This window comes from Eptesicus fuscus, chromosome 17 (assembly GCF_027574615.1).
Source record: "Eptesicus fuscus isolate TK198812 chromosome 17, DD_ASM_mEF_20220401, whole genome shotgun sequence".
NCBI lineage: Eukaryota > Metazoa > Chordata > Mammalia > Chiroptera > Vespertilionidae > Eptesicus > Eptesicus fuscus.
This window is the reverse complement of record NC_072489.1, coordinates 7,868,446-7,893,048: the sequence shown is the minus strand read 5'-3', so window position 1 is coordinate 7,893,048 and position 24,603 is coordinate 7,868,446. Positions and strand designations below refer to the sequence as shown.

General features: G+C 40.6%; 1 protein-coding gene across 2 annotated transcripts in view; it reads left to right on the top strand.

The window, feature by feature from the left end:
* The window catches only part of BMS1 (BMS1 ribosome biogenesis factor), a 41,023-nt gene extending 25,029 nt beyond the window's left edge, over nt 1-15,994 (top strand). For both annotated transcript variants that reach the window (XM_028156909.2, XM_054729114.1), the window contains exons 14-23: nt 3,989-4,062; nt 5,610-5,786; nt 8,752-8,940; nt 9,031-9,211; nt 9,388-9,446; nt 10,224-10,346; nt 11,315-11,462; nt 11,775-11,950; nt 14,213-14,374; nt 14,900-15,994. In XM_028156909.2, coding sequence (XP_028012710.1) covers nt 3,989-4,062; nt 5,610-5,786; nt 8,752-8,940; nt 9,031-9,211; nt 9,388-9,446; nt 10,224-10,346; nt 11,315-11,462; nt 11,775-11,950; nt 14,213-14,374; nt 14,900-15,130 — 1,520 coding nt within the window. In that variant the 3' untranslated portion in view covers nt 15,131-15,994. The remainder of the gene's footprint in view (nt 1-3,988; nt 4,063-5,609; nt 5,787-8,751; nt 8,941-9,030; nt 9,212-9,387; nt 9,447-10,223; nt 10,347-11,314; nt 11,463-11,774; nt 11,951-14,212; nt 14,375-14,899) is intronic.
* The last annotated feature ends 8,609 nt before the right edge of the window (nt 15,995-24,603 follow it).

Sequence of the window (24,603 nt, the reverse complement as noted above, 5' to 3'; positions counted from 1 at the left end):
AGTGAGCGTCATAGCGACAGGTCATTCTGGTGTTCCAGTCACTTAGGCTTTTATATATATAGACTAGAGGTCCAGTGCATGATCAGGGTCGGGGAGAGACTCAGGAGGTTAGCCAGCCAGGGAGAGACTATGGGAGGGCTCCAGGGCATGTCCGGCCCATCTCGTTCAGTCCCAATCGGCCGGACCCCAGCAGCAAACTAACATACTGGTCAGACCGTCTGCCCCCTGGTGGTCAGTGCATATCATGGCAACTGGTCAGCCGGTCAACTGTCTGCTCCCTGGTGGTCAGTGCACGTCATAGTGAGTGGTTGAGTGGCATATCATTAACATGCTTTGATTGGTTGAATGGCCAACCAGTCGACCAGACACTTAGCATATTAGGCTTTTATTATATAGGATGGTCTCCTTTTATTTAGTCCATTGGTGAAGGAGGGATTCTAGCCCTAGAGTTATGGGTTATGGTCGAACAGCCAACACCTGACACTGGACAGATGAGGACAGCTGTGGTTTGTTAGTCATATACACCCAGAGCCTGACGGAAAAAGACACTGCATGCCTTACAGCAATTGCATTTGGGAGGCAAGCTTTGTACTGAAAAGCACGGATGACCATTGGTTTCCTCTGGAAGGTGTGATTAGCTTTTTTGAATAAATTCATGGTCTGGCAGAGGGGTGAAGTGAAACCTGTTAGGTTGAGGACGAGATGAGGTGCAGCTGGTTCAACTGATAAAGGAACTAGGAGGATGGGGATCTTTTTTCATAGGGTGGAAGAATATCTGGCAGGCCTACTCACAGCTAGGCCTGTGGGGCCTATGAGGCTCAAAGATGTCAGGGTAGCACATAAAATTTTAAGTCTTAGAGTTCAGTTAAGTCCCTGTCTGGCTCTGATAGTCCCTTCTTTGCCCTGAAGTTACTTTATGAAATATCAGTATATCACTTTTGCTTTTTTAAAAGTGTTTTTACATGGTACATCTTTTTCCATCTTTTTACTTTCAACTTACTTAGGTCATTAAATTTGAAGTGAGCTTCTTGTAGGTTTATGTGTTATATGGCATATTTATCCCATTTACATTTAAGGTAGTTGTGGATATGTAATTTTATAAGTCTGGTATTTTACTATTTTTTATTTACTCTAGTCCTAGTTCTGTGTTTTTATTTTGTTTTTTTTTTTTGTTGCCTTTTTCTTCTATCTTGACTTGTTTACAGTGTTCATTTGTTTTTAAATATATTTTTATTGATTTTAGAGATGAAGGGAGAGGAGAAAAAGAGATAGAAGCATTAATGATGAGAGAGAATTATTGATCGGCTACCTCCTGCACACCCCTTACTGGGGATTGAGCCCGCAACCCAGGCATTTGCCCTGACTTGAAATCGAACTAAGGACCTCCTGGTTCAACCAAGGAGCCACACTGGCTGGGCTATAGTGTTTTTTAGTGTGTTTCCTTTGTAGTGTTTGCTTTGGGTATTTCGATCACATACTGTAATATAATAGCCTACTGACATTAACATTTTGCCACTTTGAGTAACATGTGGAAACCTTGCTTTTTACATTCAGGTCTCTTTTAAAGATATCATTGGCTTGAGTATTAGACAAGGGTATCATTTTTTTTTTAATCAAATATAATTTTTTAAATTCATGAGAAGAAGGATAGTTTATGTATTGATATTTCTGATCTTTTTTTCCTGATGGTCCTAGATTTCTCCTTTTCTAATTTCCTTTCTGCTTAAGAAATTTCTTTAGCCATTTTTAAAGGTAGCTATGCTAATGACAAATTCCTATAGTTTTCCTTTGTCTGAGAATGTCTTTTTATTTCCCAAGGGTAGTTTCACCAGATAAAGAATTTGTCATCAATGACAGTTCTTTTTGTTCAGCACTTGAAAAATGTGCCACTTCTTGGTGGCCTACGTGATTTCAGAGGAGAAATACGCCGTTACTGGAATTGTGCCCCTACAAGTAATCTGTCATTTCTTTCTGGATGCTTTCAAGATTTTTTTCTTTGTTTTTAGTTTTCAGAAGTTTGATTGGTGTGGATTTTATTGGATTTACTGTTAGAGATTTGCTCATCTTCCTAAGTTTGTAGGTTTATCTTCACCAAATTTAGGAATCTTGACATTATTTCTTTCAGCCTCAGTCTTCCTGGAAAGACTTAGATGATATGTGTTGGATTATTTGTTTCTGTCCCACATGTCCATTAGCCTCTGATCATTTGCTTTTTGGCTTTTTCTTTTTCCTTTTTCTTTATTGATTAAGGTATTATGTATGTGTCTGTATCCCCCCCCCCCCCCCACGACTTTTTCTTTTGCTCAAGGTTGTTCAGATTGGGTAAGTTCTATTGATCAGGCCTCAAGTTCTCTAATTCTGTCCTCTATCATCTCTGTTTTTATTATTGAACCATCTAGCTAGGTTTTTTCTTTTTTCTTTTTTTAAATATTTTTATTGATTTCAGAGAGGAATGGAGAGGGAGAGAAAGAAAGAAACATCAGTGATGAGAGAGAGTCAAACATCAATGATGAGAGAGAGAGAGTCATTGATCAACTGCCTCCTGCACACCCTACACTGGGGATCAAGCCCACAACCCAGGTATGTGTCCTGACCAGGAATCGAACCTCCTGGTTCATAGGTCGATGCTCAACCACTGAGCCACGCTGGATGGGCTCTTTTCTTTTCTGTTAATTGTATTTTTTGGTTCTATAATTTCCATTTGGTTCTTCAGGTTTTTTTTCCTGAGGTTTTCAATTGTTTGTACTCATTTATTATTTCTGGAGTTGGTTGTTTATACACTGGAGGCCCAGGGCATGAAATTCGTGCAACGGTAGGCCTTCCTTCCCCTGGCTGCCGGCGCCGGCTTCCCTCTGGCACCCGGGACCCGGGCTTCCCTTGCAGCTGTAGCTTCATCCGGAAGGACATCTGGTCTAATTAGCATATTACACTTTTATTATTATAGATAGCTGAGAAGAACAAAGGAAACATGCATACTCAATCTTTTCCAGCCTAGAAATTCTTGGTGGTTATTTGTATTGTAATTGTGTTGAAGGGAGAATTGGCATCTTAATGATATTGAGTCTTCCTTTCCAAAAACATGGTACTCTTTATTTGTTCAGTAGATAATATTAATAATACCTTCTTCACTGGGCCAAGTTAAAAAATGTAGTTAAGACATGTAAATTACTTAGAGCAGTGCCTGGAATGTAAAACACTTGGAAGAGTTAGCTAATGTTATTCCATGTGACCTTTGGTAGCATAGTAAAGCCTTTATAATATTTAATTAAAGATCTTGTACATTTTTTGTTTATTTCTAAATATCCTATTTTTTGTTTTCATTACAATAGAATCTTCCCATCTTTTATATTTCCTTTGGCTCTTTGGTTCTTTGACTCTTATATGAAAATGTTTTACTATCCTTCTGAAGTTGCCTCCCAGAGAACTTTTAACTTGTCTATTTCTTTTAAGGGTAATATTCATAATTAAACTTAGCACTTCAAAAACAACTGAATGAATGAATGGGCTCTTCATGTGGGCTCAGCACTGTTTTAGGTACTACTCTTATAATCGAAAATTTTTCCCTTGGTTTGTCACCATTGTGTTGAGCTTACTGGTGAGACTCTTTCTCACATGTGCTTGTTATCTAAGCCTTGGCTTTTCAAGTCACTTGAAATTTTTGGTTTTTGGGGTCTCATCTGCAGGGCCACTCATGCCACCTCTGTGTGCATCTCTGCTACAGTGTCAATTACTTATACTGGAAAAATAGCTCTTGGTTGTGTAGGATATTGAAGGAAAGTATGGAAATGTGGATTGGGCTTGTTTACTTAAACTGAACAGGTGATGTAATAAGGTTTAACAGTCCTGCCTTCTTTTGGGGTGCGTAGTGATAGGAATAGTAACAATGAAGTTTGGGGTGCAGAACACACTGTCCACCTGGAGCTGGTAGTACTAAGAGTGTCATATGCACCCTATTCAGAGATGAGTCATTTGGATGTTCTTTTCCCAGAGGAGCTCTATGGTGACTTTGAAGACTTGGAAACAGGGGACGTGCACAAGGGAAAATCAGGCCTGGATACTCAGGTATGACTTTGCCAGGAAGCTGTCAGCCTCTGGTCCTGTAACTTTGGTCATTATATTCTGAGATAGGCCTATTTTGAGACCTTCTAATCTTGTTGTCTGTGTAGATTAGAGACTGGATGGATTCCTTCCTGAAAACATGGAGGGTGGGGACAGATCAAAGGTTATTGGTTTACTTGTTATTCTTTCTTTTTATGTATATAAAATGTCTTTATTGATTTTTCAGAGAAAAGAAGGGAGAGGGAGAGAGAGATAGAAACATCAATGGTGAGCCTTAACTGATTTTGCTCAATGGTTAGAGCATCGGCCCTTGGACTGAAGGGTCCCGGGTTTGATTCCAAGGGCACGTAGTTTGGTTGTAGGCTAGATCCCCGGCCCAGTTCGGGTTGCCTGCAGGAGGCAACCAATCAATGTGTCTTTCTCACATCGATGTTTCTCTCTCTGTGTCTCCCCCCTCATCCCTCCCAGTCTCTAAAAATCAATGGAAAAATACCCTCTGGTGAGGATTAACAACAACATAAAAGAAACATCAGTGATGGGAGAGAATAAAAAATCAGCTGCCTCCTGCATGCCCCCTACTGGGGATCGAGCCTGCAACCTGGATATATGCCCTGACCGGGAATTGAACCTTAACCTGGTTCATGGGTTGATGCCCAACCACTGAGCCACACTGAGTCTGGGCTACTTGTTATTCTTGATTTTTGGAGTGACACCTATTACCTCTTCTTGTTGTTATGATTCTTCAGTCATTGAAAGTTTCAGCTCTTAGGTCACTGTCTTCCTCTCCACCATTATTTTTGCCATCATTCTCCTGTTCTTAAATCATATATGGAATCTAATATACAAAATAAACAATAGAAACAGACTCATAGATAAAGAATAGACTGACGGCTGTCAGAGGGGAGGGGATTCAGGGGCTGGGTGAAAAAGGTGAAGGGATTAAAAAAAAAAAAGCAAACCCCATGGATACAGACAATAGTATGGTATTTACCAGAGGGAAGGGGCGGGTGGGGGGCACGTTGAGCAGGTAGGGGTAGGTAGAAGAAGGTATAGGGGAGATAAATGGTGATGGAGAGTTGACTTGGGATGGTGAACACATAATACAATATACAGAATTTGTATTATAGAAATGTATACCCAGAACTTACATAATTTCATTAACCAATGTCACCCCAATGAATTCAATAGAAAGAGAGGAAAAAGAAGAAAATATTCATATCTAAGCCAAAAACCAAAAAAAGCCATTTAGAAAAACCAATTCTCTGTTCTCCCTAAGATTTTTTAGAACAGTATCTGGGTGGGGACACTTGCTGCTATTTTATTCACATTTGGCATTCCCAGACAGACTAAGGAATTGCAGTTCATTGTAATGCAGATGTCTAAATGTCTCTTGTAGCAATACATGTTATTTAGAGCTCAAGGCTGTGTTTTGTTTCATGATGATCATAACTTAGATTTTTGTAGTTCAGTAGAACTTTTTAAGTCTGCTTTAAAGCTAAAGAAAATATCTCCACAAACTTTCACACAATTTTCTCTTCTGGAAATTTAAGACTGAAGATGTAGAGGAAGAAGTTAAGGAAGAAATTGACTCCTCTGCAGAGGAAAGTGCCAAGAAAAAGCATTTGGATAAGAAGAGAAAATTGAAGGAGATGTTTGATGCAGAGTATGATGAAGGAGAAAGCACGTACTTTGATGATCTTAAAGGAGAAATGCATAAACAAGCGCAGGTAAGAAAACTCAGACCCTATCAGCCTCATTTCAAGGCTGTAATACAGTGTTGTGAATCCTTAACTTCTTTAGCTCTCTGCTCCCTGATCTACTTCTATGCCTTCTCATTTGGACTCCAAGGTTGAGGTGAAGATGAGTGTGTGCATTCGTGTTTATTCATGCAGTCCTCTGTTTCTGCAAGAAATCAGAAGATACCAGTTCCTATTTTGTTCCAAGAATTAAGTGAGGAAACAGAAATGGCTGAGACACTGCCGCCACTTTTGAGGACCTCACTGTGTAGTTATTTGAGGCAGTGCGTTTATTTAAATGCCAGCGTTGCCTTAGCATTCATATTACTGCTCCCTAGAACCATAATGAAATCATTTGAATGGGTAGGTGATTCTTGGCCTGTGTGGCTGATGCACACACCAGTGTCTTCAGGAAGGGTTGCCTGAAACTCACCTTGGTCAGAGTTCAGGGGTATTTTGAGTTAAGGTCAGATGTGGAGATAAAGAGGCATGTGGGATGCTGAAAGGGAGATAGTCTAGCCCTCCTGCCCGGGGTTGCTGACCTCACTCTGAAAGACACAAAGATGTGTGCGCAGTTGATGGCGAGTGCTTTGACAAGTGGGCACAGGAGTCTCTGTAAACTGGAACACACTATGCCTTATGCCAGTTAAGTATATCATTTGTGAAAATGTGATCAACCTAGACCTTCATCTAGTCAAAAGGATCTGCTGGTTCGTCATTAACATAGTGTCTCAAGTCTGTACTGACCTTACACAGACTGTGACTAAGAAATATAAAGTTAGTTCTGAAGTCTTTGCTTCAGGCATTTATAGTTTAACTCACCTAGAACCTCATGGGCCATTGTAAAGGTCTTGACTGGTTCACTCAGTGAAATGAGGTTCATTTGAGCAGAGGATAGATATGTGTGATCTAATTACCTTGAGGGGGTTGCTCTGGCAAGAGTTTGTTAAGATTAAAGTAACTCACACTGGGGGATGGGGAGGTGTGTGGTAGTGGAAGTGAAAGAAAATCAAATTCTGGGTATACTTTGTTTAAAAAGTAGACCAATATGATTTCCTGAATGTGAAATTCAGGGGGGGTGTGAGAGAGAAAATAAGGATGACTTACTGGAAGAACTGAGTTTTCATAAGTAAGATAGAAAAGCTTTAGTTGGTATAGGTTTGTCTGGGAAGATGAAGTTTAGATCTGTTAGGTTTGGGTTATCTTTCAGACAAGGAGAGTGTCAAGCTGAGAGGGGTTGGGGCCAGGGACTTAGAGCTAGATGCTGCTTGCAGCCGTGAGATGGATGGGATGACGAGGGAGTGAGTGTAGAGACAAGAGGAGAGGACCAGTACTGACACTGGGTGCCCCATTGTAAGGCTGGCGGAGGAAGAGGCAGCAGTGGGGATGGAGCAGTGCTCGGGAGACCTAAGGAATCTAGGGGAATACCAGGTATGCTGGAAGCTACTACAGAAGGAAATGAGACATTATTTCAAATCTTGCTGATGTGTTAACTATGATTAAGACAAAATTGACCACTAGATTAGGAACGTTGAGGCCTTTATGTGACTGCAAACATTTTTATCGAGTGTGGGTTAAAGTCCAGTTTTAGGGAATTTAAGAGAATGGGAGAAGAGGAAATGGAGACTGCAACTATAGAAAACTTCTGTGGCAATTTTCTTCAGAAAGAAGCAGAAAAATGGGATTCTAGTTGAAGGAAGTGAAGTCAAAGGGAAATTTTAAGATGAGAGAAATAATAGGTAAGATATTGGAATGAAGTCCAGGAGTGGATGATTCCTATGTATAAGTGAAATTGAATAGATTGGATCTATATATAGATATCACCTGATCAAGCCAACCTCCTGGCCCCCTCCCCCGGCAAGCAGACCCCAATCGCCCGATCCGGGCCAGGCCCCTGGGCTGGAACAAGGAACTGGGGATGGGTGGCGGCAGATGCGTCCCCTTTCCCAGGGGGGCTGAGGGCCAGCTCCCTCCTCGGGGCCAGCGGCCAACCTCCTGGGTTCCTCCCTCTGTCCCTCTCCCAGGCCAGCAGGCCCAATCAGCCCACCACCTGCCCACTGCAGTGATGGTTGGCCACTCCCCCCAGCCGGCAAGCCAACCTCCCGGTCACCCACTGCCCCCCCCCACAGGTCCTGATCACCTGATCAGGGCCAGGCCCCGGGCTGGGACTGGGAACTGGAGGTGGGTGGCAATGGACATGGGTGGCAAGGGAAAGAGGAGGCGGGGAACCTGATCAGCCCTGATCACTGGCCAGGCCTAAGGACCCACCCATGCACAAATTTCGTGCACTGGGCCTCTAGTATAATCTGTAACAACCACCCAGTAGAACTCTGTGCTGTACTGTATTGTAGCCACTAGCCACATGTTAATACTGGCCACTTGAAATGTGACCAAGGAACTGAATTTAAAAAATTTTATTTAATTTTAATAATTTCAATTTGAAAAGCCATCTGTGGCTACCATATTGAACAGTGTAGAGCTATAATGAAAATCTAGACATGAGTGTAAACCCTGGTAGAGAGATTGAGTGTTGAAGTTCTTATGGATGCTTAACTTTTGAGTGAATTAGGAAACAGCAGCTAAGAATGAGGATGAGGGGTTGGATATTGGGTAACTGAAGAAAGGAGAAAAAGTGTGAACTAATTATTTGGAGAATAAAAGAAGAAAGTGTGTACTGGGGAACGTTGAGGGTGTTTGCTGATCAACATTACGGCTCCTTTCTGAGTTGCTGACGTTTGCTATATGTTGGAACAACAGAGAAGAAAATTATTGGGACATATCCTGAAAAAATGTGAAGATAGAATATATATTATTTTTAATTAGGATAAAGCCTAAATAATTCTTTTTATAGGTTGTTTATTTTGAAATAGCTTATTTTTTATATATTAATCATACATTTATTAAAGATAACAGTATTGTGGGTTTCTTATTGTGTTGTCCCCCCTCTCTTATACAGCTTAACCGAGCAGAATTTGAAGACCAAGATGATGAAGCCAGAGTTCAATATGAGGGTTTTCGACCTGGGATGTATGTCCGAATTGAGATAGAGAATGTCCCCTGTGAATTCGTGCTTAACTTTGACCCCCATTACCCAATTATTTTGGGTGGTTTGGGCAATAGTGAGGGCAGTGTTGGCTATGTACAGGTAGGTACCCTTTGTGTGTGATATGATCGTTGAGGTTTTTTGGGACATACTTTCACTAAATAATCTTATTGAAATCTCTTCTCCCCTCAGATGCGTCTGAAGAAACATCGTTGGTATAAGAAAATTCTCAAGTCCCGAGATCCGATCATTTTTTCTGTGGGGTGGAGGAGGTTTCAGACCATCCCACTGTATTATATCGAAGACCACAATGGAAGACAAAGGCTTCTAAAATACACCCCTCAGCACATGCATTGTGGAGCAGCCTTTTGGGGTAAAATGTGATTAGAATAATTGGCCTTTAGGTTAATTTAAACGTTTAAGCTTTATCATTATAGTTTTCATTTTATGAAATCCCAATTCTCTTTTTTTTGGATTGGAATATATATGCATGTAAAATAGATTCTAAATTTTGTGGTTCACTATATATTTTTTACTGTTTTATTCAAGGTCCTATTACTCCACAAGGAACTGGATTCTTGGCAGTACAGTTTGTCGATGGCACAACAGTAAATATCTCGGATGTTTTATTTTATATGTTGTGTTTGAGATATGTCTTAAATATAGAATGTGTGCATGATACTTTAAGTGGACAATTGCTCACTTTTAGTGTGTATAGTAAATTTCTTTGCTTTTAATTTTCCTGCATCTTTTAAAGTAGATTATGGGAGTAAAGAAGAGGGAGGTAGAAGAATTGTAATGGTACTGAGGACATTTTATATTTTTATGCACTTTTTGGACGTGTTTTTCTAAAAATATATAAGCAGTATTCTCCATGTGCTAAGTACTATACTAGGTTTTGGGGATATGTCAGATACTAGCTAGACATAAGGCTACACCCTGTAATGTTGGGTTAGCAAAATACGTTCACACCGTCTTCATGTGATCAATCAGAGTGGGTTTTATTGGCCCCATTTATCAGAAAAGAAAACAGAGTAGTGAACAGATGGAACCCACCCTGAGGTCTGAAATTTAATTTCTTAAACCTTATAACCAAACTTTCATGTTCTTTTTTATCTCAGATAAGTCATTGTTGTGAAACTATGTTACTATGAGATCACCCTCATTCAGGAAAATACTGAAGACATCAACATTAGTTTGGCTTACATTCATTATAGTTTCAAATTGCTTTTGTTAAAATACTGTTTTGCATGTTCAGATACTCTTTTTTTCTTAGCTCATTGTAAGTGATGTGCACTTTGCTAATTTACTATATCAGAGAGAATTGTAGTTGTTCTCTTGCTGATATTATTCCTGTATTCAAATTTTGGGGGTTTCCTTTTTAGCCTGATTTCCGGATAGCTGCCACAGGAATTGTTCTTGATTTGGATAAATCCATAAAAATTGTGAAGAAATTAAAGTTAACTGGTTTTCCATATAAAATTTTCAAGAATACTTCATTCATTAAGGTCTGTATATTTACATATTTATAAATGTATATTATAGGGATGAGCAAAAGTAACTTTACAGTTGTGAATATACAGTTTATTCTTGTATTATTTATTGTTATTTATTTATATTATAACTGTAAATCTACTTTTGCCTCCCCCTTGTATTAAAGGAACAGTGAAATACTTCTAAAATGTAGGTCTAATGTTTTCAGAAAAAGAATTTAAATAAACTTGGTCTTTGGTATTTTTAGTTTACTTTTTTCTGTTGGTTTCTGTGTTACTTAAATATGCTCAGCTATGTTAAGGTGAAGTACAATAGAGATATTTAGTAATTGAGGCTATTACTTCCAGTGAGACTGTCATAGAGCTAATATGTGTAATCTTTCATTGGGCTTTGTTTCCTGCCTTTTTGGTTTGTGTTAAGAAAAGATTAAAATCATAGGTTTATCAGACAGATAAGTAGAAAAATAGACAAAACCATTCTTAATTTGTGGACAAGGGTATAAGAGATGGACACTCACGCGGTATAACATCGGAGGGTGGTTTGAATGACATTTATTGAAACTTTCATTGAGGGATGTTCCCACTAACACAGAGTTAAGATGATTATAAAATGTTCTTATAGCATTTATCTAGCTCTTTATTTGCTGAGTGTGTGCACCTAAGTAATAGGAAATGAGCTGGACAGCAGAGGCTATCCAGGCTAGTTCAGACTAACAAGTATCTTCTATTCGATATCAATGATGAGCATGATAATGAATGAGCCCACAATAGAGTCTTAATTAATGTTATTTTGGGGAAAATAAAACAGAGTTGTATTCTTTTTAATCTAGTAATTCCACTTTAGGGGGGAAATAGTTTGATTATTACCTTTATCACCCTTCAATGAGTTTTATGTTTTATAACCAAGGATGTAGTAATGAACTAAGAAGTAAAGTATCTGATTTTGTGTGTATGTATTTTTTTATATGTGTGTATACCTGTAGGGAATGTTTAATTCTGCCTTAGAAGTGGCCAAATTTGAAGGTGCTGTGATTCGCACTGTCAGTGGAATAAGGGGACAGATCAAGAAAGCACTCCGAGCTCCCGAAGGCGCTTTCCGGGCCACCTTTGAGGATAAGTTGCTGATGAGTGGTAAATACCTTTTTATTGATTTCCATCTAGTGTGGGTTAGAAGTTGCAGTTCAGGTCTTTAGAAAGCTGGGGTCAGCTCCAGCTCTCCTGGTTGGAGCATCTTTGCAGTGTGCCAGGTCACGCTGTATCTGGAGCCATGTGGTTCACACCTGGTAAAAGTTTTGTGATGTTCAAGATGAATTCACTTGGTAAAATCTGTCTTCAAATTCTGTGCAACCAGCATGAGAAGTTTGGGATGAATGTTTTGTTCTTTGTTTGACATATGGATATGAACCTTCTGAAAATGTTAAAGTAAATTTCCTCTCTTTCCAGATATTGTCTTCATGAGAACTTGGTATCCTGTCTCCATTCCAGCCTTCTATAACCCAGTAACATCTTTGTTGAAACCAGTTGGTGAGAAAGATACCTGGTCAGGAATGCGGACAACTGGTCAACTCCGGCTCGCCCATCGTGTCAAACTAAAGCCCAACAAGGATTCTCTGTATAAGGTACAGTCACGCATGTGCTCTGTAGATGGGTTGTCCAGATGCTTTGTATGTAACATTTCTTGTGCTTTGAATTTTCAGGTAGAGAGTCTAACATTAAATTTGAATGAACATGCTGTATGTTCATAGACTATTTTACAAGAAACACTGCAAAGTGGTAATAATTGCTTCTGTGATTTGGAAAATAGACTTAAACTTTTCATTGTTTATTCTTTTGGACTGTTTTTCCACCATATACACTATTACTTCTAAAAATAATGTGCTAATTCCTATTGAAGCAATGTGGGTTTAGGGGAAAGTTTTTATTGAGATGTTAACATACATACAGAAAAGTACACAAATCAGAAGTGTATAACTCAGAGATTTTAACACACTCAGCTTGCCATCACCTGGATGAAGCAATAAATTACCAGCACAACAGAAGCCCCCCATGACCTCTCCCAGTCACTCCTCCTCCACCTCAGATACACTCACTGTCTGATTCTGACTCCTGACATGTAAATTAGGTCTGCCTGTTTTTGAGTTTTATAAAATAGAGCATATATTTGGCCTGGCTTCTTCCGGTAGTATTACAAAATTCACCCATGTTCTTGTATATAGCAGACATTCATTTGTCGTTATTATCTAGGAGAATTCTGTTATATGACAATGTCAGTTTTTCTACTGATGGACTTTAATTCCAATATTTGGCCATTATAAATGCTGTTCTGAGGACAAACGTACGACTTGTTTGGTGTGCACGAGCACCCATTTTTGTTGCCTAGGTCCCCACAGATGGGGCTGCCGGGTTGCAGAGCAGCATGTGTTCTGCTTCAGCGTGTGATGCCTGTCGTACTGGAGTCAGACCCAGGGAGGCTCCCGCTAACAGCTACCAGAGTTCTGGCTGGTCCATATCCTTGCCAGTCTGGCTTCGTCAGTACTTTTTTTTAAGTTCTTAGTACCTGTCTGGATTCTCATTTTCATTTAGATTTTGGTCTCAGAACGTTCATTATTTTCTTTGCAGGTTAACAATACATTTGAAAGAGTTGTTTTAATGCAGGATATTTAATTGTTTTGTAATAAGATGGTAGTTCAAGGTATCAGTCTGCTCTCTGCCTGAGACAGAAGGTTCCCGGGCATTACTTTTTCTTTCTTTTTAAAAAATTTTAAAATATGTTTTTATTGATTTCAAAGAAAAGGAGGGAGAAGGAGAACCATCAGTGATGAGAAAGAATCATTGATTGGCTGCCTCCTGCACGTTCCCAACTGGGGATCAAGCCTGCAACCGGGCATATGCCCTGACCAGGGATTGAACCTGTGACCTCCTGGTTCATAGGCTGACGCTCAACTATCTGAGCCACGCCGGCCAGGTTTGGGCATCACTTTTTCTATAAAATAGCTCATAAGATTTTGAACCGTATTACATTCATGTCTCTTAGAATATGCTGCACTTAAGCTCCTGGCACCTCTTGTCCAGTCTGTGGTGGTTACTCTTTTGAGAAGGTGATTTCTCTTATTTCTTTCATTCTAAAGTATTTTAGTTTCTTAAAACAGAATATTGAATATTATTATAGATGATGTCTTTAATAAATTTAAGGACATAGCAGAAATATTGTTTATATAGTTGATGTTACCTAGGTAAAGATGTAGGGCAAAACTCCCTACTTACTAACTAGTTCTGAGACAGTTAACAAATTTAGTCATCTGAATTTAAGCATAGAATTTAGATTACTTTAAAATTTGAATGTAGAGCTTACACTGCCTTCATTTGTTGTTTAAATCTCAGTTTTCTCAGCTGGCCTTCCATTAGAAACAGAACAAAGTTAAACTTCTCAGTGAGAATTGGGTGGGGACGCTGGCTTTGAGGAAGAACTATATCCTTAAGTCCAGAGAGGCTAATAGTAAAGATGAACAGCGAGATTATTCTTGTTCGGCTAGAAAAACCACCTCAGTGCTCCACAGATAAGGCCAGACTTTTCCATTTGAGGAGACTTAGGATCTTTTTATCTGCTCTGTGAAGACTCCCATCGTCCATATTGTAGAAATAGGCACATTTGAATTCTTGGAAGAATTGCAAATATTCTGTATATTTCTCTGTTTCGCCTAGAGTTAAGCATGTCTTTTGAGGCAGTCCATGTTTGATGTTTGATTGAATCCTTATTTCTGATTGTCAGCAGATTCTGGTGTTACTAATCTTGTGGAAAAAGTCAATCCATTGAGAAGATTTTATGCAGGTTTTAAATGCATGTAGATCATAATTTATATCAGCCTTTGTTTGTTTTTCAGCTGATTGTGAGGCAGAAGAAACATTTTAATTCACTACACATTCCGAAAGCCTTACAGAAGGCCCTGCCCTTTAAGAACAAGCCTAAGACCCAAGCAAAGGCGGGCAAGATACCAAAGGACAGGCTGAGACCAGCCGTCATACGGGAGCCTCATGAAAGAAAGGTACTGTTAACGAATGGCTTACTGCACGTGGCATTTAGATGTGAAAATAATGCTTTCGGTAGCACACTGGCATTTCCACTGTGTTCTCATTTTTCCTCAGGAAGGATAAGGGCCAGAGTAATTCAAGGCCCTAAGAACTGGAAGTTAGAGGAAAGCTAGAGTCCATTTCCCCTCTTCTGTTCAGCTATGCTCAGTCTCATGCATTTTGATGGGAAGAATTGGCACACAGCTGATGAATCACTCTGTGTTAATTGGTTGTACATAGTATCCAAGAGTGACTAACAAAGAAAGTTTGTGGTGAAGGTCATTATTAAAGTATTTTGCTAAGTAAATAGACTCCTACATATATCTTCATGCAAATTATAATTTCCTAGTTCAGAATAAATTTCACTAGGTTAACGTTCATTTGTATCATGAATGGATCCTAGTTTTGTACAGTCAGTGTTGATACCCGTGGCCCTTAGAAGGCAGGCACGCAGTAAGTGTAAGAATACACTGATGCTCACTGGGCTTTGTCCTTGTCAGGTCCTTGCGCTGCTGGATGCTCTGAGTACAGTGCACCGTCAGAAGATGAAGAAGGCCAAGGAGCAGCGGCATCTGCACAATAAAGAACACTTCAAAGCAAAGCAGAAGGAGGAAGAAGAGAAACTGAAGCGGCAGAAGGATCTCAGGAAGAAGCTCTTTCGAATTCAGGGTCAAAAAGAAAAAAGAAATCAGAAGTCCAGCCTGAAGGGGCCTAAGGAGCAGTTGAAATGAGCTCCAGACTGTCGCTGGGTCTGCAGGGATGGGTGGTTTCATGTATTGTAGCACTTGTCAGTGACAGGCAGGGGCACTGGAGACCCCTTTGCTGGATTCATCTCCCATACTGTGCCTTTGAGAAGAGAAATGGAAATCTGCTGATAGGATACCTGTTTATTCTCAACATCTAGGTTATGCCAAGATTTAAAGCAGTATAATTTGTGCCCAGCCAGTGTGGCTCAGTGGTTGAGCGTCAGCCTGTGAACCAGGAGGTCCGAGTTCAATTTCTGGTTAGGGCATATGCCCAGGTTGTGGGCTCAATCCCCAGTAAGGGGCATGCCGGAGGCAGCCAATCAGTGATTCTCATCATTGATGTTTCTATCCCTCACCCTTCCTCTCTGAAATCAATAAAAATATATTTTAAAAAAATAAAGCAATATAATTGGTGGTTTTGTAGATTCTCTCACATTTCTCTTAAATTTTTGTACATAGAAAATGATTAGAATTTAGTTTTGGCTTAATGGTTTTCATTAGGGATGGATGCCTGATGATTGTGGATGCTTTTTATCACCTTCATGCGTCTTCCAGAAGGCGGGGGATGTTAACTTGAAACCTCAGCTTTAAAGTAAAGTTAATGGAGGAGGATGAATGGTACAGCACAGCCGAGTTTCCTGCAGGCCACACGATGTGCCATAGTGCAACAACCCAGCTACAGATGGGAGAATCCAACAGCTTCTGTGAAGCCAGACTTAGAGCCTTGCAAAAATGTAAAACTGTTACTTTCCTACAAATGGTTTTGCTTTCGAAAATATTTTTTACAAGAATATGCTGTTTATGTTATCATATAATAAACTATTTTTGTTCTTTTAAAACATTATTAAATTTTTCTTAGCTCTAATTTCTTATATAGTAAAAATTGATAGCTACAACCCACACAAAGAAAACTCTGAGGACCTCAATCTTCTGTAGTTGATTTCTATTTTTATGCTATGTGGTCCGTGAAGATGCTTGATATGATTTCAGTATTTGTGAATTTAATACTTACTTTGTATCCTAGCATGTGGTCTATCTTTGAGAATGTTCCATGTGCACTTGAGAGTAATGTATATTCTGCTTTGGGATGAAATGTTCTGTGAGTATCAATTAAATCCATCCAATTCAGAGTGTTATTTAAGGTCGCTGCTGCCTTGTTGATTTTTTGTTTGGAAGTTCTGTGCTTTGATGACAGTGGGTGTTAAAATCTCCTACCATGACTATATTACTGTTGATCTTTTCCTTAATTTCCAACAAAATTTTCTTTCTGTATTGAGGTGCTCCTATGTTGGGTGCATATGTTTGTTGGATCAATCCTGTTACTATTATATAGTGATCTTACTTTGTCTCTTGTTATGACCTTTGTTTTGAAGTCTGTTTTGTCAGATATAAGCATTGCTACACCAACTTTTTTTTTTTTTTTTCATTTCTATTTGCATGGAATATTTTTTTCCCATCCCTTCACTTTCAGTCTGTGTATCTTTCATTCTGAGGTGGGTCTCTTGTGGATAGCATATATATGGGTCTTGCTTTCTTACCATTCAGCTACCCTATGTCTTTTGATTGGAGCATTTGATCTATTTATAATTAAGGTTATTATTGAAAGGTACTTATTGTCATTTTATTCTTTATACCTATGTTTCTCTCTATTTCTTCTTAAAGCAGGCCCTTTAACATTTCTTGCAATACTGGTAATGAACTCCTTTAGCTTTTTTTGGGTGGAGGGAGCTCTTATGTCACCTTCAATTTTAAATGATAGTTTTACTGGATAGTGTAGTCTTTGTTGTAGGTCTTTGATTTTTACCACTAAATATTTCATGCCAATCCCTTCTGTTGAGAAATCAGCTGACAGCCTTATGGGAGCTCCTTTGTAGGTAACTAATTGCTTTCTTGCTGCTTTTAAGAATCTCTTTGTCTTATAATCTTTGACATTTTAATTATGATGTGTCTTAGTGTGTGCCTCTTTAGGATAATATTGTTTGGGACTCTGGTTTTTTTTTGTTGTTGTTGTTGTTTTTTAACTTTTCTGACTTCTTCCCTTGCTAGGTTGGGGAAGTTTGCAGTCATTATTTCTTGAGTTTTTGATCCCTTGCTCACTTTCTTCTTTTTCTGGTATACCTATGATGCGGATGTTGTATGCTTGATGTCCGAGAGGTCCCTTAGACTTTTCTCATTTTTTAAAAAATTCTTTTCTCTTTTTGATGCTTTGCTCAGGTACTTACTGTTATCTTGTCCTCTAAATCACTGATTCAGTCCTTTGCCTGCTGGTGATTCCTTCTAGTGTAGTCTTTATTTCAGATATTATATTCTTCATTTGAACTGGTTCTTTTTTATGGTTTCTATGTCCTATTTCATGCTTACTATCTTTTTTTTAAGTTTTCACTGAAGTAATCCATCTTCCTCTAAGGATCTTGGTCATTCTTATAACCATTGTTTTAAACTCTGCATCTGATATTTTAGTTACTTCCATTCCACTTAATTCTTTTTCTGGAGATTTCTCTTGTTCTTTCATTTGGGGCATATTTCTTTGTCTCTCCATTTTGTCTCTGTATTAGGTAGATCTGCTCTGACTTCCAAACTTGTTATAATGGCTATATGATGTAGGTGTCTTGTTGTGCTCCATGGCACAATCTTCCAGATAATGTGAGCTTGGTGCTCCAGGACTATTGTGGGTTATGTATATCCTTTTTTTGTAGTTGTATCTTGAATGCTGTTGGTCTTTTTGTGGGCAAAATTAACCCTTCATGCTGGTTGCTTTAAGGGTAAACCTCAATCACTGTGCATGAGATGCTGCCTCCAAGGTTTAGTTCTCAGCAGGGTCTGGAATCCTCTTTTGGATGTGCCACTTGTTCAACTAGTTGAGTTGAGCTCTGGTGTGGTCTGAATCCCACCACTGGTTGTGTTAGTTTTGTGTCCACTTGGGTGGGGTTCAGGTTAGGTTGATGTCACACATTGTGTATAATAGACCTTGGGCTAACTGGAGCTACCATGCTGTTTGTGGCTGTGTATATTGGGCCAAGGTGTGTGGGGGAGGGGCCAATCTGTGTATAAGCATCAGCTTCCTCCAGCTTAGAGCTGGGGGCAGATCTGTGGAAGGACTGAGGCTCTCTGAGGTCTGCCTCCACCTGTCAGCTAGCTACTCCACCTCCCCTGAGATTGCCTGGTCTTCCTCCAGAGCCTTCTAAAGAAAGACTGTAGGGTGGGCCCAGGCTGGCCATGATCTACAGACCCTTCCACAGGTTGTGAGCTCAGTAGGGTAGATCAAACGAGGTTGGGTGGGTAGGGTTAGTGGGTCTACTTGGGAGGTCATGCAGTCAGGCATTTAAGGAGGGGAAAGTGGCCCCTACTCCAGGGCCATACTTCTCAGTCTTTGTCAGTGTCTCCAACTCTAGCTTCCCCAGGAGGAGCACACTGCAGGTTTAGGTTGGGTGCATCCAGCTGTACCCCCTACAGGAGCAAGCTCAGCCACACACAGCCAATGGGCTCAGGGGACAGATCAAAAGAGCCTCCCACTGGGGTAATGCTGGCCCAGCCAGCAAAATAGGTCTAAGTGCGTCATCGCCATCCTAGACAATAGCCTCAAGGGACTTGCTCTCCTTTCCCTTCGCAGAATTGAGCCCAGAGGGCTTGGGTATTGGTGCCTGGCAGAGCTGATCCAAACCGTTTATTGGGGATGGTGCCTGCAGCCTGTAGGAGGGGGCGTGCACTTCTTCCCCTTCCTGGGGTAGCGCAGGCTGGGATTGCAGGGAAGTTAGTGCCCGCGCACCCTGCGCAGTAGCAATGCTTATCTGGTTCCTAGCCAAAAGCTTCCCCAGGAGACACACTCAGAAAGTCCCAGCTCTGCACAGCACTCTGGTCCCGGTGTGTGGCTGAACTCAGCAAGACAGGGCTGGCCACGCGATTCAAAGGTCGGGGGAGGAGCGCCATCTGTGCCTTTCCAAAGCCACACAATTTAGTCATTTTCTGAGTCTGCTAAGAACCTCCCCAGAAAAAGAGGGCCCCAAAAGTCACTGCTGGGGACAGCTAGCAGACACCCCTTTTGGACCCCCAAGTATGTGTCACCAGCAGTTGGAGACCTAGCAGTGCACACCCAGGCTGGTGCTGTAACAATGGGAATGCTCGTCCCTAGGAAGGTGGCATCTAGGAGACCTAGACGAACTGAATCATCACTGATTTTCAACACCAGACGCTATGCAGGCTCCTCCTCTTCCCATCTGTATTGCTCTGGGTTGGGAATCCCGGGAAAGGGAATTCCCTCCGGCTTCTCAGCTGCCACACTTGGGGCCAGCCCTTCCCAGGTCCACCCTTCTTACCAGTCTCTATGTGGCTGCTTCTGTAAATCCTTGGTTATAATATTTCAGTTCAGCTAGCCTTCTGTTGGTTATTCAGGTTGATGGCTCTATAATTTAGCTGTACATCTGGTTTGGGGCCCGGAGGAGGTGAGTGTAGCTTTCACCTACTCCTCAGCTCTCTGGGATTATCAGATTACTTTATCTTGAGTAAATTTTGATAGGAATTGATAGGTTGTCAATTTTAGGGGCATATAATTAATTTTAGGATCCCCTTACAATCTGTTTATTATCTTTGGTGTCTTGAGTGCTATCACCTCTTTCATTGTTGATATTGGTAATTTGTGTCTTCTCTACTTTTATTCTTTGTCAGTCTTGCTGAAGGTTTAGTAATTTTATTGATTTCTGTTTTCTATTTCATGCCTCTTTATGCCTCTATATTTGTGCATTCCATGCTTTTATTCTGCTCTTTTTGTAATCGCTTAAGGTTGAAGCTTAGATGAATAATTTGAGATTTTTTTTCTTTTCTAATATAAGTATTTAATGTTATACATATCCCTGTAATCACTGTTTAGCTGCATGTCGCAACCAGCCTTCTATGGGTTGTGGTCACAAAGTTCCATCTACAGTGCCCTGGCACTGTTAATTGGGTCAGTCCCCCGTGTGTGCTACCCAGTGGTCTGTGTGGGACCTGGACATTGATCTGTCTCAGGTCCAGGATAAAAGATATGCTATTTAGGGTTGGATCTACACAAGCACATCTCAGGAGGGAGCCCAGGAGGTCATAGACAACATTTTGGATTCAGTGTCCTGAAATCTTCCCACTCTTTTATTTCCCTGATTCTTTCCAGTCCCTGGTGCTCTCCTTTATAGCCCTGAACCCGAGAAACTGGGGCTTTGTTTATCCCACTCCATATCAAGACTATGCCCACTTCCAGGGTCAAGGCAGTAAAAGAACTGAGGGAGTAAAAACAATAGTTAAAAAAAGCCCACCCTACTTGGATCCCAGCTCTCCTTATCAGAAAAGGCAGTGCTTGTGGCAGCAGGGGACTAAGGCATGAAAACATAGAATAAGGAAGAGCGGGGCTGGGAGGACAATTCCTTGGTCTCTCTGGGTTTTGGAAACACTTTTCTGCTCCTCATCCTGAAAGGAAGGCTCTCCTGGGCTCTCTGTTCCCACCGATGCCCACCTCCATGGTTAAGGCTGCCTGAGGATAGGCTGTGAGACCGTGGGGAAAGGAAATGGTAAAACTCGGCACCCACTCAGTTTAACTTTGAATTATTGTCTCCTTTCACAATTCTCCTGCTGTCACTTGATTTTAAAACATCTCGAATTCCTTCTCCATTCATTCTGTCTAGATTTCAGAGTTGCATTTCAGTAGGAAACAGCGTGAAATGTGCTTACTTCATTTCCCCCTAAATTGAAACCCACCCCCTTTTCTTTTGTTAAAATAAACTACAAGTGAGGTCCTGAGGTCATTTTTTAAAGTGCATTTTATTTTTAAACTAGAAGCCCAATGCACGAAGATTCATGCTAGAATGGGCTTTCCTTTCCCTGGCTGCTGGCACTGCCTTTCCACTCTGGCCCAGCCCCTTTCTGCTCAGGCCCCGGAGCCGCCTCTTTCCGCTCTGGGAGCCACCTCTTTCCTCTCTGGCCCCGCCTTCCCATGCTGCCCAGAGGCCCTGAGAGACCAGGGGTGGGGCGCCCCGCCCCCCGTCATTCGGCACCTGTGTATGCAAATTAACCGCCATCTTTGTTGGGTTAATTTGCATATCACTCCGGATTGGCTGGTGGCGTAGCGGAGGTACAGTCAATTTACATGTTTGTCTATTATTAGGTAAGATAATTATAGGTTCACAGGAATTTTGACAAAAAAGGTACAGGGAGATTTCTTGTACCTTTCGTTTCCCAGCTTTCTCCAATGCTAACATCTGACATAACTATGTATTATATCAAAATTAGGAAATCAACCTTGCCTCAACGACAATTTACTCAGATTTCACAAGTTATTCATGTACACATTTGTGTGTGTGTGTGTATTGTTCTGTGCAATATTGTCATGTGTAGCTTTGTGTACCTACCACCACAGTCATGGAACATAACTATGGCATCACCATAAGGCTTACATGCTACCACTTTATTTTTTTTTAAGTTTTTTTAAAAATATATTTTTATTGATTTCAGAGAGAAAGGAAGAGGGAGAAAGAGATAAAAACATCAATGATTATAATCATTGATTGGCTGCCTCCTGCACATCCCTACTGGGGATGATCTAGCCCGCAACCTGCACATGTGCCCTTGACTGGAATCGAACCCCGTACCCTTCAGTCCACAGGCCGATGCTCTGTCCACTGAGCCAAACCAGCTAGGGTCATGTAACCACTTCATAGCTACACACCGCTTACCCTGGCCCTAATCTCTAGCAACTATTAGTTTTCCATCTCTGTAATTATGTTACTTTACAACTTCATAGAGGCAGAATCATATACTAGTAATACATATCCTTTTTAAATTGGCTTATTTCACTCGGCATAATTTCTTGAGTTATCCAAGTTGTTGCATGTATCAATAGTTTGTTCTTTGTAAATACTGGATAGTATCCCATAATATGAATGTACCACAGCTTGTTTAACCACTCACCATTGAAGGGCATTTGAGTAGTTTTCCATTTGGGGGTATTATAAATAAAGCTGCTATGAATATTCATGTGAAATATTCTGTGTAAAAATAAGTTTTCACTCCTCCAGTATAGAAACCCGAGATTGCATTTTCTGGGTCATATGGTAAATCCATTTATAGTTTTAAAAGAAACTGCCAAGCTACTTTCCAGAGTGACTGTATATTTCACACTCCCACCAGCAACATATGGAGCTCTAGTTCTCTGCATCCTCACCAGCATTTGGTGTGACCACTTTTTAAAAACAATTTTAATAGATGTGTAGTCATATCTCATTGTGGTTTTAATTTGCACTTCCCTCATGGCTAATGGTGTCGACCAGGCTTTCACGTGCTTTTTTGCCATCTGTATATCCTCGTTGGTCATGTATCTCTTCATATTCTTCATATCTTTTGTATATTTCCCATTCTGTTTATTTAATGTGAAGTTTTGATAATTCTTTATATATTCTAGTCACAAGTTCTTTGTTAGATTTGTGATTTTCAAATATTTTATTCCAGTCTGTAATTTGTCTTTTTGTCATCTTAACAGGATCTTTTGCAGAATAAAATAATTTTAAATTTAATGTAGTCCAATTTATCAATTTTTTCACATGTGGGTATACTTTTGATGTCAAATTTAAGAACTCTTTGCCTAGTCCTTCCCTTCTCTCCCCGCCCCCTTCTGCCAGTGCCTTGATCTTAGATTTCCCAGCCTCCAGAACTGTAAGAGAGAAATTTCAGTTGTTTAAGTCACCCAGTTTATGGTGTTCCTGTTTTAGCAGATGAAATGGGCTGAGACAATGGGAGAAGAAAACCCAGGAGCTCAGTGCAGGGTCACTCCTCAAGTCTGTCCTTCCCGGGCAGTCTGCCGTGCTCTGTCCACCTTACAGAGTCCTGCTGGGCTTGTCTGGTTTTGCTCTATGAGTTTTCTCTTCTTAGGCTAAAAGGACAGGGAAGTTCCCTGAGGGGCAGAATAGGCCTCCAAGGATGAGCAAAAAAGAATGCTTGAACCATGTTATCTCACCCTATACTCTGACCTCAGGAGTACCCTGGCCACCTTCCCTAAACTTATATGAAAGGTATTGCCTGGGGATACAGCTTTCTGTCCCTCCTCCCAAGTATCCTATATAATAAAAGGCTAATATGCAAATCGACCAAACGGTGGAATGAATGGTTGCTATGACGTGCACTGACCACCAGGGGGCAGACGCTCAACGTGGGAGCTACCCCCTGGTGGTCAGTGTGCTCCCACAGGGGGCGGGCCACTCATCCAGAAGCCAGGCACATGGCTGGTGAGGACAGCGGCGGTGGCGGGAACCTCTCCCGCCTCTGCAGCAGTGCTAAGGACCCCTCGGGGAGCAGGCCTAAGCCGGCAGGCAGACATCCCCCAAGGGGTCCCAGACTGCGAGAGGGCGCAGGCTGGGCTGAGGGACCCCCCCTCCCCCAGTGCACGAATGTCATGCACCAGGCCTCTAGTACTAGACTAACCAAGGTAGTTGACCTTGCCCAGGGAAAGTGAGTGGCCATAGGGAAAAACTGAGACACAAGAAAAGTAAACTCTGAGAAAGACCACAAACTGAATACCAGAGGAAGCAGATAAATAGACAGAAAAGTATTTGTGAATAATAACTATCCTCAGGAGGATATTGCAAATATGAGGCTAGACAGGCAGTTATGAAGAAGAACCAGCAGGGGATATTGGGTATGAACAATATAGTGCCGAAATGATGGAGCAGAAGAACAAGTGAATGAATGGAGATCAGGCTGAGGGTTCTTATAGAAGAGGTGAGGAAGGGGCCAATGAGCTGGAGGGTTAAAGGGGGACAGATGAGGAGAAGCGTTCACATTTACCTGAGTGCCGGAAGGAGAGGAAGAGATCAGTAGATAAGAGAAAATATCTGAAAAAGCCCAGAATTTTCCCAGTTCCTGCCAGTGGTGAATGTGCTCATGGTTTTAATTTTTGCCCGTCTGATAGGCACAAGAAATACCTCATTATTGTTTAAATTTGCATTTTTATTAGATAACTGGAGGGCGTTAGTACCTTTTCAAGTGTTTATTAGCCATCCTTCTATCTCTTGTGATTTGTGCATATCCTTTGTTCATTTTTCTATTGGGTTTCATACCATATTGATTTTGTAAAAGATCCTCATATTCCGGATATGAATGTTGTGGCTGTTTATAAACCTTATAAATATTTTCTCTACTATGACTCTTGTCCTTTGACAAGTCCACAATGCCTTTCTTTGTACAGTGGTTTTAAGTGTTCATATAGTAAAATTTTGAATTTTCCTTTATGGTTTTAGGTTTGGTTGAGTCATTCCTACCTCTTTAATTACAAAAATGACCTTCTATTTTAAATATCCTCTTATTGTAAAAGCTCTTTCCACAGGTGTTCTAAATTTTTATTCTTTAGCTTAAAAATATTTAATTAGCAATTATTAAAGTGTTGCTTCTCTTTTCAAATTAATATTATCATTATTATCAGTTATACTTACTTACTTTTATTGATT